Source organism: Orbicella faveolata, unplaced genomic scaffold (assembly GCF_042242905.1).
Source record: "Orbicella faveolata isolate gen_17 unplaced genomic scaffold, um_ofav_v1 contig_13, whole genome shotgun sequence".
NCBI lineage: Eukaryota > Metazoa > Cnidaria > Anthozoa > Scleractinia > Merulinidae > Orbicella > Orbicella faveolata.
This window is the reverse complement of record NW_028301540.1, coordinates 22,553,912-22,573,789: the sequence shown is the minus strand read 5'-3', so window position 1 is coordinate 22,573,789 and position 19,878 is coordinate 22,553,912. Positions and strand designations below refer to the sequence as shown.

At 44.1% G+C, this 19,878-nt stretch overlaps 2 protein-coding genes and 1 pseudogene across 3 annotated transcripts in view; 1 reads left to right on the top strand and 2 right to left on the bottom strand.

The window, feature by feature from the left end:
- LOC149115640 (uncharacterized) overlaps positions 1 to 11,186 on the top strand; it is a 37,142-nt gene extending 25,956 nt beyond the window's left edge. For both annotated transcript variants that reach the window (XM_089285855.1, XM_089285856.1), the window contains one exon: positions 244 to 11,186. In XM_089285855.1, the coding sequence (XP_089141981.1) occupies positions 269 to 5,041 (4,773 nt within the window). In that variant the 5' untranslated portion in view covers positions 244 to 268 and the 3' untranslated portion in view covers positions 5,042 to 11,186. The remainder of the gene's footprint in view (positions 1 to 243) is intronic.
- Positions 11,187 to 15,794: 4,608 nt separating this feature from the next.
- On the bottom strand, positions 15,795 to 17,747 carry LOC149115639 (uncharacterized). Its single transcript, XM_089285707.1, has 3 exons — positions 17,516 to 17,747; positions 16,389 to 16,693; positions 15,795 to 16,235 (listed from the first exon to the last, which is right to left on the bottom strand). The coding sequence occupies exons 1-3, from the start codon at positions 17,745 to 17,747 to the stop codon at positions 15,795 to 15,797; spliced, it is 978 nt and encodes a 325-aa protein (XP_089141833.1).
- A 681-nt stretch (positions 17,748 to 18,428) lies between these two features.
- On the bottom strand, positions 18,429 to 19,723 carry LOC149115638 (uncharacterized; annotated as a pseudogene).
- Between the last annotated feature and the right edge of the window lie 155 nt (positions 19,724 to 19,878).

The following is a 19,878-nucleotide window of genomic DNA, read 5'->3' as shown; positions in this document are numbered from 1 at the left end:
AACAGTTGCAAATCAAACGTACGTCGACGTCTACTTGGCTGACAGATTTCTTGGTCACTTTTCCTTCGACTTTAGGCGAGGGAGGGATATTTGATATAGATCAGGACATTATCATGATTTGTATTGATGGCCACTCGGCAATAAACACAAATTTCTCAGAGATTTGTTTGCAATTTTTTAAGCTGATATAGGTTGGTTATGGGTTGTGTAATTTGCTAATGAAGAGTTTCACTTTTTACTAAGGGTTCCAACTCCAAATGACTAAAAAATGGCCACTGCATCAGAATACACTTCAGAGCAACTGAACTACTATAGGATTTGTTATGTTGCCACTGATATTCTACCTGAAAATCTCCGATCAATCTTCAAACAAGAATGGGACAATCGTTACACAGCAACAATGGGAGAATGGAAAGACGAGCCGCGGAATGGAATGGACTTTTACAACGCGGAGTCCCCGAGAAACCAAAGACGAAATGCGCATCTCTTGAAAACCATGACCAACGGAAATAGATCTGAATGGGATTGTACCATGCTCTTTTACGCTATTCTTTTCTCTGATTGTATTGGCCACACACTGAATCCTGTTGTGGAATCAAGTGTGGATGATCTCAGAAGATTTCGGAATGAAGAATTTGCTCATATGCCACAAGGCCAGCTCTCAGATGGAGACTTTCAAAATGCTATGCGCAAAGTTCGTGCTGCATTTCAAGGACTCGGTCTTTCCACTGTGCAAATTCAAGACCTCGCAAACCAGACAACGTTTCCCACAGAGGAGTTAAGAGATATCTTAAACAAAGTTCAGGACCTAAACAAAGAACTACAGGAAAAAGAAAAACAACAACAGGGCCTTAAAGATCAGCTAAAGGAAACCGAAGAGCAACGAAAAAGCCTTGCACACCAGCTACAAGAGAAGGAAGAAAAACGGCAAAACCTTACAGATCAGTTACAAGAAAGGGAACAACAACGAAAGAGCCTTGAAAATCAACTACATGTTGAGAAAGAGCATCGGCAGGGTCTTGAAGATCAGCTAAAGGAAAATGAAGAACAACGAAAGAGCTTAGAAGATCAACTCGAGGAAAATGAAGACCAGCGAAAGATTCTTGTGGATCAGCTACAGATCAAAGACGTACAACGACAGGACCTTGTTGATCAGCTGCAGCAAAGAGAAGAGCAACTACAAGTCCTTGAGGATCAATTACAAAATGACACTCCCTCATTTTGCATTCTTCCCCCGAAACCTTCACACGACATCGCTGGCCGAAACAGTGAGGTAGTTGAAATTACGCAACAGCTCAAAAAGCTTAAGCAGGCTGCTGAAAAAACCCTAAGTCACCTGTACATCTCCGGGAATCCTGGAAGTGGTAAATCTCAGCTGGCCGGTCTGGTAGCGAGGCAATTTTTCGACCATGCCCAAAAAGATCCCAACGCTAATGCTTTTGTGATGACTTTAAATGCTGAAAGTCTAGACACACTACTGGAATCGTATTTCTCGTTTGCTCGCCATTTGAAGTGTCCGGAATATGCAGTCACAAACATCTTTCAATCCAAGGATTTGAAGGCAGACGAGAAGATTATCCATCTGGAGGCGCTGCTAAGCACAAAAGTTACTTCTTACTCGTCGTGGCTACTAGTAGCTGATAACGTCAAAAGCATTTCTCAAGTGCTTATTCATTTGCCAGGACCCGGAAACGAGCGGTGGGCAAGAGGACAACTGCTCATAACGACACAGGACACTGCGTCGATCCCATTACCAAGCTCGTTGATTGGTCACATCTCTGTGAAAAAGGGTATGAAGCCTGACGATGCCGGTTCTTTATTAGCCAATCTCTCAGGCATCGCCGACAGCGATATGGAAAGAAAGGTTGCCGAAGCATTAGACTTCCAGCCTCTTGCACTAGCAAGCGCCGCTACCTATGTTAAGCAACTTCGACAGAGCAAAACCTCACATTTTGGCTGGAACGAATACCTAGAGAAAATAGGAAAGGGCCAGCGTTTAACCACTGAGACCATTCTTGCTGACACCAATCCAAGCTACCCAAAATCCATGACAGAAGCAACAACATTAGCTGTTAACGAAATTGTGCAATCGGACAAAGTCATCAATCACACGCTCAATTTCCTTTCCTTGTGCGCACCCGAACTACTTAGTCAAGACATCGTGATTAATTACATTCTCACTGTAGATGAAGAAATTCAAGATAAAGAGATGATCATCATGAGGCTCCAAAGATGTTCCCTGATTTTACTTGAAGAGGAGGATGGTGACATCTACATTGGCCTGCATCAGGTTGTGCGTGATGTTATCCAGTCCTCAATAAAGGAATATCCTAAGAGTGCGCAGCACGAAGCCGTGAGTGGGGCAATTACAGCTTTCAGCCAGTTCATAGACGATTCATTACCAGAGAATCAGTGGCTATACATTGATGCTGTTGTAAAAACCAAACGTGTTGCTTCGCATTTAAAATGCTTGATTATGAAAATTGAAAATGAAAACATTCCTCGCATCATTAAAACTGGAATTGAGATGTTGAAGCTCGGCCAAACTTGTGAACATCATTGCGACTTTAATTCGGCAAGAAAATACTATGAATATTCTTTAGAGACTTTTCTAGAAAAGAACGAGCCTGACAATGTCGATGTTGCTAATATTTGCGGTTACTTGGGTTCTGTTTACCAAAAGTTAGGCGACTTTGAACAGGCCAAGGAGTTTCAGCATCGTGCTCTAAATATTCAACTGAAGAAGCTCGGACCAGAGCATGTCGATGTTGCAACTACTTACAGTGACTTGGGTTCTGTTTACCAACAGTTAGGCGACTTTGAACAGGCCAAGGAGTTTCATCATCGTGATCTTGATGTTTCCATGAAGACCCTCGGACCAGAGCATGTCGATGTTGCAACTACTTACAGTCACTTGGGTTCTGTTTACCAACAGTTAGGCGACTTTGAACAGGCCAAGGAGTTTCAGCATCGTGCTCTAAATATTAAACTGAAGAAGCTCGGACCAGAGCATGTCGATGTTGCAACTACTTACAGTCGCTTGGGTTCTGTTTACCAACAGTTAGGCGACTTTGAACAGGCCAAGGAGTTTCATCATCGTGCTCTAAATATTTATCTGAAGAAGCTCGGACCAGAGCATGTCCATGTTGCAACTACTTACAGTAACTTGGGTTCTGTTTACCAACAGTTAGGCGACTTTGAACAGGCCAAGGAGTTTCAGCATCGTGCTCTAAATATTAAACTGAAGAAGCTCGGACCAGAGCATGTCCATGTTGCAACTACTTACAGTAACTTGGGTTGTGTTTACCAACAGTTAGGCGACTTTGAACAGGCCAAGGAGTTTCATCATCGTGATCTTGATGTTTCCATGAAGACCCTCGGACCAGAGCATGTCGATGTTGCAACTACTTACAGTAACTTGGGTTCTGTTTACCAACAGTTAGGCGACTTTGAACAGGCCAAGGAGTTTCAGCATCGTGCTCTAAATATTCGACTGAAGAAGCTCGGACCAGAGCATGTCGATGTTGCAACAACTTACAGTAAGTTGGGTTGTGTTTACCAACAGTTAGGCGACTTTGAACAGGCCAAGGAGTTTCAGCATCGTGCTCTAAATATTAAACTGAAGAAGCTCGGACCAGAGCATGTCGATGTTGCAACTACTTACAGTAAGTTGGGTTCTGTTTACCAACAGTTAGGCGACTTTGAACAGGCCAAGGAGTTTCATCATCGTGCTCTAAATATTTATCTGAAGAAGCTCGGACCAGAGCATGTCGATGTTGCAACTACTTACAGTAACTTGGGTTGTGTTTACCAACAGTTAGGCGACTTTGAACGGGCCAAGGAGTTTCAGCATCGTGCTCTAAATATTCGACTGAAGAAGCTCGGACCAGAGCATGTCGATGTTGCAGCTACTTACGGTAACTTGGGTTCTGTTTACCAACGGTTAGGCGACTTTGAACAGGCCAAGGAGTTTCAGCATCGTGCTCTAAATATTCAACTGAAGAAGCTCGGACCAGAGCATGTCGATGTTGCAGCTACTTACGGTAACTTGGGTTCTGTTTACCAACGGTTAGGCGACTTTGAACAGGCCAAGGAGTTTCAGCATCGTGCTCTAAATATTCAACTGAAGAAGCTCGGACCAGAGCATGTCGATGTTGCAGCTACTTACGGTAACTTGGGTTCTGTTTACCAACGGTTAGGCGACTTTGAACAGGCCAAGGAGTTTCAGCATCGTGCTCTAAATATTCAACCGAAGAAGCTCGAACCAGAGCATGTCGATGTTGCAACTATTTACGGTAACTTGGGTTGTGTTTACCAACAGTTAGGCGACTTTGAACAGGCCAAGGAGTTTCAGCATCGTGCTCTAAATATTCAACTGAAGAAGCTCGGACCAGAGCATGTCGATGTTGCAGCTACTTACGGTAACTTGGGTTGTGTTTACCGACAGTTAGGCGACTTTGAACAGGCCAAGGAGTTTCATCATCGTGATCTTGATGTTTCCATGAAGACCCTCGGACCAGAGCATGTCGATGTTGCAGCTACTTACGGTAACTTGGGTTCTGTTTACCAACGGTTAGGCGACTTTGAACAGGCCAAGGAGTTTCAGCATCGTGCTCTAAATATTCAACTGAAGAAGCTCGGACCAGAGCATGTCGATGTTGCAACTACTTACAGTCACTTGGGTTGTGTTTACCAACAGTTAGGCGACTTTGAACAGGCCAAGGAGTTTCATCATCGTGATCTTGATGTTTCCATGAAGACCCTCGGACCAGAGCATGTCGATGTTGCAACTACTTACAGTCACTTGGGTTCTGTTTACCAACAGTTAGGCGACTTTGAACAGGCCAAGGAGTTTCAGCATCGTGCTCTAAATATTCAGCTGAAGAAGCTCGGACCAGAGCATGTCGATGTTGCAACAACTTACAGTAAGTTGGGTTCTGTTTACCAACAGTTAGGCGACTTTGAAAAGGCCAAGGAGTTTCATCATGGTGCTTCAAACATTCGAAGAAAAAAGGTGAAACCACCCCATGATGATGTCTGAAATGCCCTTGAAAACATGGTTACTGCTGAGCAGGTGTCAGTTGCGCTACCACCGTTCTCTGAGAGTAACAAACCTTCAGGAGTTATGGAGCAAAAACAGCACCGCCGTGTTAGAAGTAGACTTTGCAGAATACTCTGAACGATTTACAAAGTGCGATGGGTATCCTTACATTACTTCAATTTTCTTAAGTTATCAGTATATTCCAAAGTACTCAATTTTCGGTATTTTTTGATAGATTTTTCAGTTGAAACAAAATTTGACGGCAAAAAATTTATGGTTAACAAAGTTATGAATGAAACTCGATTCTTTCTGTCTATTGCTTCTAATTCATAGCTGTCATCAGGTTGTCACTCAGTTGTGGGATAGAGTAAAAGTCATGTGGCACGTGCACAAAGGGTTCGCTGTTGCGAGAGAATTTCGTGTTGGGTCTTCCGCGTGTAGTTCTACGGTTTTTGGTTTGGCAAATTGTTAGCTAATACTTTTCATGCCGTCAAAGAAGGAACACGAAAGGTCGTGTTCTTTTTCTAATGCGAAGAAGGCACTCCAACGGAAGAAGGCGTCAAAATCTTTCAGTAAGAATTGGGCCGAGGCGGTAGCCGCAAGCGTCGATGGATCGTAATTTGAAGAGGAGAAATTTTTTTGCACAGATTAAGGAAAGCGAAAGGGAAGAAGAAAATAAAAACCTTTCAAGAAGAAAATAAACCTTTCAAGAAGAACGGCAAGAATCAGACATAAACGCAGAAGCCACGATGACTTCCTTTCTGATTTTCTCGAGCGGGTTGCATGCTACCACGCTTTTTCGTTGTTTACAATTCAGCCTACGGCATCCCTAAGCCTTTTCCATTGGACGGTAAAAAGGTAATAATGAAAATGAATGTATCTTCGCTTTTTGTTAAACAACTGATAGTAATGCGCCGCTAAAGCGTGTTGGTCATTTTGGATATACTGATACCTTAAGCATTTTGCATTTTGTGCTTCCAAACAATTTTAAAGAAATTGAGACCGAGAATTTGCTAATGAAACACTTGGAATGAAGAGCCGTACGTTTTACGAGATTCATAGGCCAGACTTTACCGTTAGGATATTACGGTACAATCAAAGCTATAACAAAATTTATTAATCTATCGTTTGCAAAATGCACAAATGTGATTGGTTCTCGGCGAGACTCTTTGTCACGTAATGGAGCGTTTCCATTTACGTGGTCAGCTGCCATGCAAATGTTTGGAACCATAGAAAGTGTTTACACGAGAAAAGAGTTCAACTCCCACAGGATTGGTTTGGTACATCAACATGGCCGCTGCGGCGGACTGTTTTGTCAAACACTGCTATGGCTGCCGTGACGTCATGTGAAAATACTCTATTAGCGGACGATAACTTGGTGTACACCGGGAGCCATAATCGGGGACGGAGACCGGAAGCGCTCGCCATTTCTAGAATTGGGGTTGTCCCTATGATATGGGACAATAATTCTATTTTTAGAACAAATTGCGCCATCGCCTGCGGCACACGCGCGTACATGCTGCGAGAATTTTTGCGGATGCCGCGCGGGGGAAATGGCGTCCGAAATTCCCGAAATTTTTCATGTTTTTGGCCCACAACTCAACGCGTTTACGTCTGTTGGAATTTTGCTTAAGTATTTTCGTCGTAAGCTGCTCCAGTTTGAGTGAAGTAAGACAGTGTCGAATTTAGGTATGTTCCGCTGTAAGCTTATATATATCGCTGACCTAGTTGTGTTCCGACGGATGCTTCTTGTACATGAGCTGTATATTACTCCACTTTAAATTTCACATATGTTGAAGGTTAACCGCTTTTCCATTACACAGCAAAAAACTAGCTGGATGTATTTAGATATAGCAGAGTTTCAGGACTTCATAGTTTCCTAGTTCCTCTTGCCACACGCTTGCGAGGAATTTGTCAGTCTATCGCGACTGAAAAGTAAAACAAAATAATTCAGTGCTAGTTTGAGTTTCGCTTGAATTGTAAACAACGCTTGATGTTTCATCAAGGCCCAATAACTTTACGTCCGTAGATACTGCTCAGTTTTATTCGTGTAAAAATCCAGTAAATTCTCTGTTGTCGATGAATGAGAGCGCCCGCCGATGCGTGGTTTGTACAGTCAGTAAACATGACAAATTGTACTTCCGCCGCACTTTCGTGTGAAAGCGTACATCGAACTCAAACAATAACTCTACAATTTTTAAATATGTTTAAGATTGATAAATGTTTGAGAACATATTAAAAGCTAAGCTGAAAATGTGTGAATAAAGCAGAAATAATCAGTAAAGTTACGATGACGCTTTCTTTAATCAACTTGGAATAACGATTTCGATTTGGTTGATCGAGTTATCAAAACTCCTTGTCTATTTTCATTTTCGCAGTGTAAAACTTCACTATGCTTATGTTAAAGAAACAAGCCTTTTTTGCGTTCGTGAAATTTGTTACAGCATCTCAGCACAAAAGATAACGAAAGAAATCTTTTTCAAGATTTGTTGACAATTGAAAACACCGACTTGGACTTGAAAGTGCACGAGCTGCACTATGCAAATGAGCTAATTGTACGCGTCAGACTTTCCTTTCAGTCAAAAACTTTTGCAAACTCACCAAACAAGCGGAAACCATAAGAAACCATCAAACCAGGTTTTTGTTATGACGAACCATTGTCTGAGAAACTCACAAATTAACGCGATACCAGAGTAGAGAGTTTTCTTGCTATATTCTTAAGTCAGAAAAAACGCAAAAACATACGCGTAAGCTCGGCGTCGACAAAATCTGGATCGGATCGGACCGGATCACGGATCGGATCACGGATCGGATCAAGGAAAAAAAATTCAAAATTCAAAATTCAAGATTCAAAATTCAAAATTTTGTTGAGCAAATTACACTAGAGTGACTACTGTGAGCAGAACGTTTCATTCAATTCAGGTGTGATATTCCTTTATTCTTTTATAATATCAAGCCAACTTGGAGCTGGTCACAGATGAATTTTTTTTAGGCTGTTGGGTTTTGATTGCGATGATCAATCATGTCTTCATATCTTTCTCCGCAGTTCAGATAAATGATATTTCGTATATTCGCTTGCATCAAAGGTAAACTGTCATAAAACGCGTCAGCATGGTAATAATAGGACGAACGTATGAATCGAAACAAAAACTAAAAACACTAATAATATTAAACACCTGATGATTTCAAACAATTTCCGTTTCTGAGACAAGTCTATACTTTTACAAGATGTGAGTTTGGAATACGATATTTCGTTCTGGAATAATACGAAACAGACCATTTGTATTTCAAGGAAATACGGCTGTTTTACAAAAAAATATAGGAATAACATCGATAGTGTGAAGGATAACGCAACCCGAGAATAGACAACATTTTAGGAGTTACGTCACGATTTTTAAAGTCATTTTTAGGGTCGTAAAGAGTTGCCTTTATATGGAATAAAACCTTAAAATGATCGTGTTCTAGGATAGAAAGCACTTAAGAGGCAAGAACAAATGAAAACGGAATGAGGATCGTTAAGGATGGCAAAGATTAACGAGGACTGCAAATGACGAACTTGAAAAACTAGGCTAGTTTTTTCAAGATGCGCAAATCGTGACGTAGCTCCTTTAAAGCAAGTCATGTCCTTAAGCTTTCGTAGGTAAGCTTTCTCATTAACTGTAACGCTAACTGTAACGCTCACATCTGACACGAAAAAGTAGCCGGGAATTAGCTACTGATACTAACAACAATTTCAAAAACGAGAATGGAAGGTTCACGCAAGCTTCAAGCCAACTAACGTTCAAATATAACTACATCTGCCTGTTCATTACAATTTAAATTCGTCGTAAATCAGGCGCTTGTGTGGCTTTTTAAATGACCTCTTGTCATTCTCTGTAATTAACATGTCATTGCGTCAAATTCGGGATTCTTATTTTTATTTAACATATTTTAGTTTTCCACTTTTATTTTTTATTTATTATTATCTTATAAACGATTTGATTTTTTTTGCTTTAAAACGTTTTTTTTTTTCTGTGATCCGATCCGTGATCCGATCCGTGATCCGATCCGTGATCCGATCCGTGATCCGATCCGTGATCCGGTCTGGTCCGGTCCGGTCCGGTCCGGTCCGGTCCGATCCCGGTTTTGTCGACGCCGCGCGTAAGCTTACAACTAGCGTGAGCAGATCTTATTATTCATTCCCAGCGCGAGATTGAAGTCTTGTTTTCGACCCTGAAAAACCCACTTTTCCGTTAGCTCAGAGCATAAAACTACATATAAGCGCCCTGGTTCGTATTCCCTGCCTTATTCCCTGCCATCGCTGTGAAAAATACGCAAGAGAATCTCTCAACTCTCACCATTTGATCATGCAACGTGACAACATCCACGCGAGAGCCCCCGACATGTGCGTGAATCCGCGCGGATATATGACGTCGGGATGGCGCAATTTGTTCTAAAAATAGAAAAATTGTCCCATATCATAAGTGCGTGCGAATCCCGAGACTTACGGTCTCCGTCCCCGATTATGGCTCCTGTGTACACCCAAATTGTAATCGGATACAAAAAATTGGACAGCTACGCCATTCGCGCATCAACTACGCGCGCTCTATATCTTCCTTCTTAATGTTTCCCAGGTGTTTGTAAAATTGATGGAAATTACTCCTGGGTTTTTCGCTCCAAACAAAAAAAAAAAGCTCTTAGGGGCTTCTTCATGCCCAAATTTGTTATTGATACGATTAATTAGTAATTGGACCTCGTGTCGTACAATTCAGAGAGTAAACGTATCTGTCAAAATTCTCGATTGTGATTGTTGGTTCTCTGCGCACCTATTTGTCACGTAATCGGGCGCGTTAAAGGCTTCCATGATGTTTCCTACAGTTTTTTAGACTTGTGGAAAGCGCTACAGACGTTTTTGCTCAAAGCATATGCTCAAAAGAAGTTCTCAAAAGACTTTATTAATTTCGAAATTTGTTATGGATACAATTAATTAGTAATTGGACCTCGTGTCGGACAATTCAGAAGTAATCGTGCTCTTAGTTTCAAATCGGCCTCTCGCTTCGCGCTAGTCCAATTTTGAAATTACTCGCGCGATTACTCCCTGAATTGTACTCCACTCGGTCCAGTTACTATTACTCATCATAGTCGCAATGTGATTTCAAATTCGTATCGTGCTACGCGCTTGTCGAATTAGAAGTTCTTGCCCCATTACTCCTCGAACTGTATTTCACCAAGTCTAATTACTATTACTAACAATACAACTTCAGTTCAGTTCTGTTACTGATTACGATTTATAGTTCAGCTTTTTAAAATGGTACTATTTATATTGATAATGGTATCTTTTGTTTGATTAATCTCTTCAGTATCGGGAAAATGCCTATAGTTAAAGCTTGTTCCCAAACACAGCAAATAAAATGATTCAAGAAAATAAACCAAGTACCGTAAAGTGCCACTTATAAGCCCTTCCGCTCATAAGTCCTTGCGGTTGTAGACCCATCTGCCTGTAAACAAAACATGACTTCCGATTATAAGCTCTTCCCGAATACAGGCCCCCTTCTAGTTAAAATAAAATGTATTCGATTTATTATAATGTTTTAAAGTTCAATTTAACGGCCAGTACATGAAAGAAGTATTTCGATCAACACTACTGTAGCTCATTTCTAAATGTTTTTTTTATTTATCTCGCTTTAACTAGAAGGGGGCCTGTATTCGGGAAGAGCTTATAATCGGAAGTCATGTTTTGTTTACAGGCAGATGGGTCTACAACCGCAAGGACTTAATTATTGTAGCATCACTTGTTAAACAGTGGTTGCATTCATCCTTCAAAGTATAGCTGTTACAAAAGAGCTGGAAACTGTTACCAGCCTCCTTAAGTCATTGCTGTCAAGGAAAGTAGCGATCATACCTGCTGTTGAAACACTTCACGTTAATTCAAAATCAGAAATAGATAGCTAGTTTTTTTGTTTGTTTTCGAACTGTTGGTCATACTTTGAAATGAGTTTGAAAGTGTAAACTTGAAGATTCGTGAAAAACAACTAATAATATGTATGATTACTCCTAAAGTAAGGATTTACACTTCATAGTATTGTCAGTATTATTTGAAAGTTTCATATTCCACTCTTTTTTTAGTGTAGTGTTGAGATCATTACTATAAATTATTGCTTGTTGAGTGAAGTCTCTATTATACTACTAGGCCTTTTGAAGAAAATAGGCTATTTCTGAGTTTCCTTGTGCCTCTGTTTCAAAACGAGTCTTCGTGCAAAACCTTATGAAAATGTTTGATTTGCATGAAAATGAACTTACAGAGGCAAAATTAATCTTCATATGAATGGTTTCGCAAGTAGACTCGTCTTGACACGGATGCAAAACGCCCTTGTTGAACGAAAGAGGGAGGGTAGGGTGGGAGACCAACGCTCACACAATGAACCAAGATCTTGACATTCATACCAGTTTATTCTACCCTGCTCTCGAACCGAAGGTTAGGAATCAGCTAAATATTTTCACAAGGATTTCTTCCTAGTACAGAAACTTACAGGAAGCCACAAAGCTTCTTAGATCACAGCAAACCCAAGACAGCGTTGAGAACTCGAAGAGTGAATTTTGTGCGATAAAACCAATTAAAAAATATTGTGGAGGACTCGGCAAAATAAAATACAGTAGAACGTCGTTAATGCGGACGCCGAGGCGAGGAGGTGGAAAACTGATGGTTTGTTGTCGTCCATATTGTCGACATTATCTACGCAAATTTAATGTAAGGGTTACGCATTTTGTTCGTTAAACGTCTCAACAACGGGAACAGTGTAAACACCTCTGCGTTATTCACCGAAGTAAATCTTTAAGGGCTTGAAGTAGCGGCTTTGCTAACACTGATTAAATTGTCCATCGCCACTAAAATATATTGAACAGCTCCTCATACAAACGAACCCTCATGAAGTGATTAAGCCCTACCCTAAAGTGTTTTGATTCCCATCACCCTCTCTCTTACAAAATTCAGTCGGTCGGTCAGTTAATTATCTTCGAGGTAGGTTTTGAACGACGTCGTTACGAGGTTCAATGTCAGAGTCACCTGAAGATGTATTTTAAGCGTATTACCCCTGCGTCACACGAAACGGGAGCAGAGAGTGGATCAAAAACGATTTTTGTAAGTTTTTGAAGAAAGAAATTGGTCTTTCACGCGATGGGAAACGAGTCATTTTATGTCCTTACCGCTTAAAATACATCAAATCTGGACTAGCAATTCCAAATCAACAATTTATACCGGTCGTATATTAATGTACCGCTGAAATAGAGACATCAACATCTCCCTGATCGGGCATATCCCGGGAATTTAACTAATTGATGTGCCCAGGGAAATGGGAGGTTACGTCAGTGTTTGTTATTACGGGTGGGGAGTTTGACGCCATTTGGAATTGGGGGGGGGGGGGGGGGGAGGAGAATGAAATTTAATTGAGTTACCTTGAAATAATGGTGAACATGAAACGACAACACTGCCCTACGTAATGTTAAAAGCTAGAAAGGCCTTCAGAAACATGTAGGCAATGTTTAGCCACTTTTATATTTTAATGATATATGAAGGCAATACTTGGGACACAGTGGAATTCTGTGGAAGTATGTCGAGACGAAGGTAATCACTGCGAAACTTCTAAAGGTAATTAAACAGACTTTCAGGAACAAAACTTCAGTAAAGCAATAAGATTTCGCTTCACCATGCAAGGGCAATAATTTAGATGGCTTAGAAAATGGCGGAGGCTGGTTAGGGTCCTTTAACTAAAACTGACCGAGGAGTATTTTAGAATTCACCAGGACCAAGAAAGATTAGTTAATCGGGTAGGGAAAAAAAAAACCAACTCAATAGGTATGAATAATGGGTCTGTTACTGATGAGTGTACAGTTGAACCTCTCTTATCTGGAACTCGGTAATCTCGAGCAACAAGAGGAATCACTCGAATTAAGTCAAATCACTGGCTTAGATGTGTCTTTTCAGTCATTTGCCATCAGCTATAGCTCGTACCCAGCCATCTTGAACTATCTTTCGTTATTCTGAGGTTCAACTTCAAACTTACAGCTATGAATGACGTCGCATCAACAATATTATTCCTGCCACCAGGCACTCCATGCCATGTCCAAAAAAAAAAAAATGGACACCTTTTGATAAGTTGAAATTCAGCTTGGTAGCGAGGCCTGGAGGACACAAGCGAAGGAAATTGAAAAGCATTTTTATTCATCTCTGTCGAATCTCTGTTGTTGATGTCGTTAAGCTTGTCAAGTTGAGTTTAGCATATCAAAAGAAGCCTATCGACCCAATTACTCCTGAGGGTATTCGAGCTTACAACTACATCATTCACAACCGGGTACATGGACTGAGAACATTACTTCATTGTGATTAGCTGAGAGCAGGCAAATTTACCACTGCACTCGGTACAAATTAATGTGGGCGTGTTCATACATTAATTAAGGCTCATTTGATATATGAATAATCGTATGAAAGCTCCAGCAATTGAGGTTTTACACTACTCGTGTTATTTAAAAATTCTTTGAAATTACACTGGAACAAAGGCTCCTGCAGTTTGAGAGGATTTTCAAATATCATTCGTAGTGTAAATCTGCTCCAATTCATACGATTTCCTGCACTAATTCATTTCTGAGGACACACAAGAGACAAGCTAACTTGAGTAAGGTCTCCCACAAAGAAGAGAACATTGGCTAAAGACCCGGGAAAGGTAATCCCAGAAAAATTGGATGTGGGTGTGCGTACCGCTTCGCAAAACCCTTACCCAATTTAAGACCAAAATCTCCGATTTTCTATGCCCTATTTGTGACCCAACGAAAACTTCGATACCCTATTTAAGACCTAAACGTTAAATTAATACCCCTTTTCAGACCTGCCTTATAATTAGTTCCCTAGTTCAGACCTAATTGCCTACCTAATTCAAGACTTGAGTGCAAAACCCACACCCTATTTGTGACCAAAATGGCCAAAATCTACACCCTATTACGACCAAACCGGCTAAAATACCATACCCTTTGGGGCCGCACATACCTATATGGGTCAAACAAGGTAGTATCTCCCCGGGACTAAAGGCCTTTGACTAAGCGTTGTTGATGTCTTTATTAGTTTCTCAGGTTTTTTTTAAGACTGGTTGGTTGGTGAATGATGATGACTACTGGGCTGGAGATTACTCTGTCCCGGGGGGAGGGGTGTTTCTTTCTAATGGCCACTAAAAATGTGCCGCTGGATGGGCCAGTAACATTTTCACGACTAGATTGACGATTAAGGCGTTCCATTTTAAATATTCATTTACTAAAATGACGCAGCACATTTCCAGCACGACTGTCCCCTTGAAAATCTAAAGAGGTTCATTTTAGGGTAACCTTTTAATCTCCTTTTCCGTTCCTTTCTTAATGACTCCGGCCTCTATAAGCTCCTCCTATTATAAAATGATACACCCTCCCGAATCCCGCGATCTACCCTAGTTAAAAACAAGGAAGATTCATTAAAACCAAGTAACCAAGTGAGGATCGCATCTTTCACATTTGTAAATTGTTACGATAGATGGGTCTAAAATAGACTACATTAAAAATAGGCTAGACTATAACAGGCGGATTGTTTTAAGCAATAATTATCATTGTAATTTCTGGCATGCGCAAGTTTTGCTACCAGTTAACGGGTCGTTATTGATTGCCAAGTTCCCAGGCAGAGATATCAACTTAGTTTGTACAGCTTCAAACGATAGAGCCACCTTACTCAACTTCAAAGTTCTTGGATATGTAAAGAAGATTAGCTGTGATCGTCCTACTGACACTAGACGAATATGAATACTGCCAAAGGTGTGACAAAAAGATTATGCAAGGGTTAAACTCATCACAAATAGATGAGCTTGGGAACTGGTGCCTGAAAGGTTAGCAGGGGAGCAGAAGCCGTATGCGCAAGGGGAGGTATCCATGGCAACCCTGGAAGCGGGAACCACCCCCAAAAGCAGCCGCTAACTGGCACCGTCACACTGATTGAATCAGTGGAAACAACTTACCTGACCCGTACTTACCTAGAGACCAGCAACCAAGAGGGAGGGACGGGAAGGGGCGAGAATCCGCAAAGATTCGCCAAAGTACAAGCAAACGATCCGCAACGATCAGCTGGTAGCACAATACGTGCAATGCAATGTGAGACAACAGCCCTGCAAGTCTCCAAAGGGCCGCCCCGCAAGTCACGTACCGTAAAAGGGGAAACCGCTGACTGCATTGGTTTGAGTCTAACTTTGCCTAAATCATATTTAGCCACATTTAAACTCATCACAGATAGATGAGCTTGGGAACTGGTGCCTGAAAGGTTAGCGGGGAGCAGAAGCCGTATGCGGAAGGGGAGGTATCCATGGCAACCCTGGAAGCGGGAACCACCCAAAGGAAAACCTTTCTCCAGGTGCTTGGAGAATGGAGGGACCCGAGAACAGGGTGACCTGGAACCTCCAATCCCCAAATACACCCCAAGCACCTACCCCCACACAAACAAAGGGAAAAAGGAGCAGCACACACCTGACCATGCAAACGTCCACCTGATACTGCAGGCCAAGACGCTGAGGGCGCTCTGAAGAGGAAGCAAGACGCAGGCATTAAGAGGCGAAGCGGGTGACCAGCGAAGCCTAAGCCAGCGTTGAGCAAAATGGCACAAGAACCGCGAAGGGTATCTGGCTGGGGGGCAAGTTCGCTGTGCTGCGGGGCAAATGGCCTGACAATAGCCCGATGATCTGGTAGTCCACAGCCAGTGGAAGTGGATGCAGCCCTAGTGGGGGATTGATGGCCACTGAGAAGACGCCAGCTTAGTGGAGAGGGCTGCTAAAGACTCTGAGGGGGTCCTGATGTAAAGCTGATAGGCGGAGCTTGACCAGCGACCCAAGGCTTGTATTAGGTGAACAGGAACTCCATTGCGTGCCGCCACAGTGGCAGCCCCTATGCGGAAACTGTGGCTAGAGAAGTTGCCTGGAATGTTCGCGGAGGCCAGGATCTGCCGAAGCCAGTCCGTGAGCAAAGCACGCGAAAGAGGCTGCCCATTGTGGAAGAGGAACAAGGGACCTGGAACGTCGCCTCTGTTAGCGAGATATGTCATCACTGAGTGGACCGCGCAGAGTGGGGGCCGGCCAAGGCCAATGTGGACAAAGCCAAAGTACGCAAGGGAACAAGCAGCCCAGAACATGAGGTGATCTGGGAGACGAAGATCCAGAGACTGCCAAATCAGTAACATCAGGTCATCAGTAATAGGCAAGCGGGATGAAGAAGAGGAGCCCTAGCAGCGCTTGACCCCGCGGACCACCCTCTGAAGGCGGAGACGGTTGGCAAGGGGGTCTGGAAACCCCTGTTCAATGTGGAGTGCTCTAACCCCAGACAAGTAGACCTTAATGGAGGAGTGCTGAATTCGTTTGGCCAAGAAAGTAGCGAAAAGGCACAGCGTCCATTCATCAGCAGGACACGGAAAACCCGAGGAATGGAGCTTACCAAGTTGAGTGCAGAAAGAGATAAACTGAGCTTGGGCCGATGCATAAGATCGACGCGTAGAGGGGGCAAGGCCCTGGGTCAAGAAGAAGTAGCACTGCTGTTCTAAGGCGGAGATGTCAAATCTGCCAGGAGATCGAGGGGAACCACCGTGAGAAGAGGCTGCGCATCCGGGGCCAAGCGCCGAAATTCCTGCCAATTGAAACGAGATAAGGCATCAGCTAATTGATTACAATTGTTAACACCAGATACATGTTGGGACGAAAAGGAGAAGCTGTGACGCGCAGCGGAAAATAACAGATTGCGCAGCAGCCGCATTAGACAAGGCACTTTTGACGTTCTGGTATTTAAGATGTGGACTACCGCGTCGTTGTCAGAGCGGAACAGGACATGTTTTTAGACCCAAAAATGTCCCCAGACATGAGCTGCGAGAACTATAGGGAAGAGCTCCTTGCAGGCAATAGACTGTGGCTGCTGGGACGGAGCCCAGGAGCCAGCAAACCAGTGGCCCTTCATGTACGTTCCATAGCCGATCGAGCCTGCAGCATCGAATGACAGCCTCGGGCAGCAGTCCTGGGAAGAGCCAGAAGCTAACGCCGTGCCAATCCTCGAAGAACTGGTGCCACCATAGAAGATCCAGATGAAATTCTCGGTTAAGACGAATGGGGTGATCTCTCCTCCGAAAGCAGCATAACAGATCAATCATGCGGCGTAAGAATGTCCTTCCCGGCCAGACCACCTTGGCAGCGTGATGCAAGTGTCCAATAAGGGATTCAAGCTCACGTCTGTTGCACCATTTTCGAGGAAGCCAAGAACCGATCAGATTTTGCAGCGGTAACAACTTCTCCTGGGGGAGACGTGCCACTTGGTTGACAGAGTCGAGCTCAATACCCAAGACAACGAGCACTGTAGAGGGGCCCACACACTTGCCAGGATGCAACGGTAGACCAAGCCGTTGACACACTTCCAGAGCAGTAGCCAAATTCTGTGCGCACTGGAGGGACTAGGCGGGGCCTGCAGTAATGAAGTCGTCCAAGTAATGGAGATCTGGAATCTGGTAGGAATTGACGAGGATCCACTCCACCATGTCTGCGATGGAGTTGAAGATAAATGGAGCCGATCGAAGGCCAAAGGGGAGAACCAGGTCCACGTAGAATTGGTCGCGCCACTTCATCCCCAGAAGGACGCGGTGGGAAGGGTGTACGGGCACGTTGCGGTAGGCGGCCTCCACATCAAATTTGGCCATGAAGGCCCCCGGACCAAGTTTGGAGACTAGGCAGATCACCTGATCGACTGTGATGTAATGAAGGGTGAATTCTTTCGGGTCAATCCCGTCGTTGACACTAGCCCCCCCCCCCCCCCCCCCTGAGGAGGAAAGGTCCACGATGAGGCGCCACTTCCCTGGTTGGCCTCTTTTGGGAATAACCCCAAAGCTGCTAACATGAAGATTCGGGTAGGGAGGAACACTGAAAGGACCTGCCACCCTACCTAGGGAAACCTCGTTGGCCAAATACTGGTCGACCACAAAGGGATGTTGAGCTGCAGATGGCTTGTTTTTCTTCGTGGACTTAAGCTTTTGGGAGGGAGAAAAACCCAAACGAAACCCATGGCGTAGTCCATTTAACACAAAATTGACCTTCTGCCGGTTGGGATGAAACCGCAACTCCCAGGCAAACTGTTCTGCTTGCAAGGGGGTGACTGCAGAAACTGGGGGGAGTCCGACTAGGAAGGAAAAAGAACAGGAGACACAAGTGCCGGTACATCACAGCCCCAAGAAGGCCTAAATAGCCCTCCCAAAAACCCCTGAGTTACGCAGATGGACAGACAGGGTAACAAACGAAACAATCAATTTTAATAACATGACAACGGCCGCAAGTACAACATTTAGTCCTGGTTCCCTAATGGGCATGGCTAAAAAAAAAAAACTAGGGACAAAAATACTCAATAATGGAAACAGTACAAGAGGGGGGTGGGCGAGTCTACACACGACGGGACTTGCTGCTGGACCGGGGAGGCGGAGAGTCAGGAGAACGCTTAGAGGACGAGCTGGGCTTGGTGGGTGTCTCAGCTGGGCAAACTCCAGCGCGGTGCGGGCCATGACAGCTGGCACATTTGGGAGGAAAACGGCACGACGCTAAGGGAGCCACGCAATGACCCCGGTTCCATGATTTGCAAATGATCTGCGAAGAAGCACCGCGAGGCTCGTTTTGGCCATCCGAAGAATCGCGAGGAGAGCGCGAGGACCAGCCAGCCGAGTTAAAGCTGAACAGCGTGCTGTTTAGTTGCGACCAATCTGTCAGGTTAGTGACCGCGCCATTCTCTCTAAACGCTCGGTCGTACGACAACCAAACCCGACCGGAGAACTGGCGATATGTGCGGAGTATCAGGATTTGATACTGCAGGAGATCTTTCCAGCGATGAGGGAAGTACGACACGATGATAAGGCAGTAAACAGAGAAAGCCTCCAACCATGTGGAAATATCTTCCATGCGCCGCTTAGGTTTCTTCGGGGGGACGTTAACACAAGGCGCCCATCGAACAGCAACTGAGGCTCAGGCTCTGGGAGAACAATGTTCGTGGGCAGCAACTCGTGGAGTTCCACGAACCTCTCGGCCACGATCTGACTAACTTTGCCGGGACGGGGGAAAACCCAGGGCCCACCACGAACGGTTGATGCAACACAGGCAATGGAGCCAACGGTGTAGCGCTAACGGCGCTCGAGGGAAAAGCCGCATTGACAGTGCTAGAAGATGCCGAGAGAGCGAGCGACGGAATTGGAGCGGAGAAGGTCGACAAAAAGGTAGGGACAACAAAATTATTTGGCCTACCTGAAGCAAGAGGAGTCGCCGTGGCCGGTGGAGAGGATGCAAAGCCAACGCCAGAAGCGGCGAAAGACGAGGCTTGGGCAACAAGTTGGCTAGGATTAGCCAGCGGAGCAGAAACGCCTCCGGAAATGGCCACGCTCGTGGAAGAACTAGAATTAGCACGGCTTGCGACCGGCTGGGCCGAAAGTACTTGCTGGATGGAGTTTGAGACGGCGGCCAGAAAGGCGGGAGACGTTGGCGATAAAACAGATGATGGCAAAGTGGATGGTGCTGTTGAGGCCACGCTAGAATCCACTGGCGTTGAAACCGGTGGCGAAGGAATTTCCTCGGACTCCGGCACAAGAGACAATGCATCGTATGCCGCTGACCGGCTGTTAAGCGTGTTTCTAGTGTGCATCACGTCAAAAGCGACAAAAACAGGCAATACTCAGAGCGAGAAGCCGCAAAGATTCGCCAAAGTACAAGCAAATGATCCGCAACGATCAGCTGGCAGCAGTGATCGTCCTACTGACACTAGACGAGTATGAATACTGCCAAAGGTGGGACAAAAAG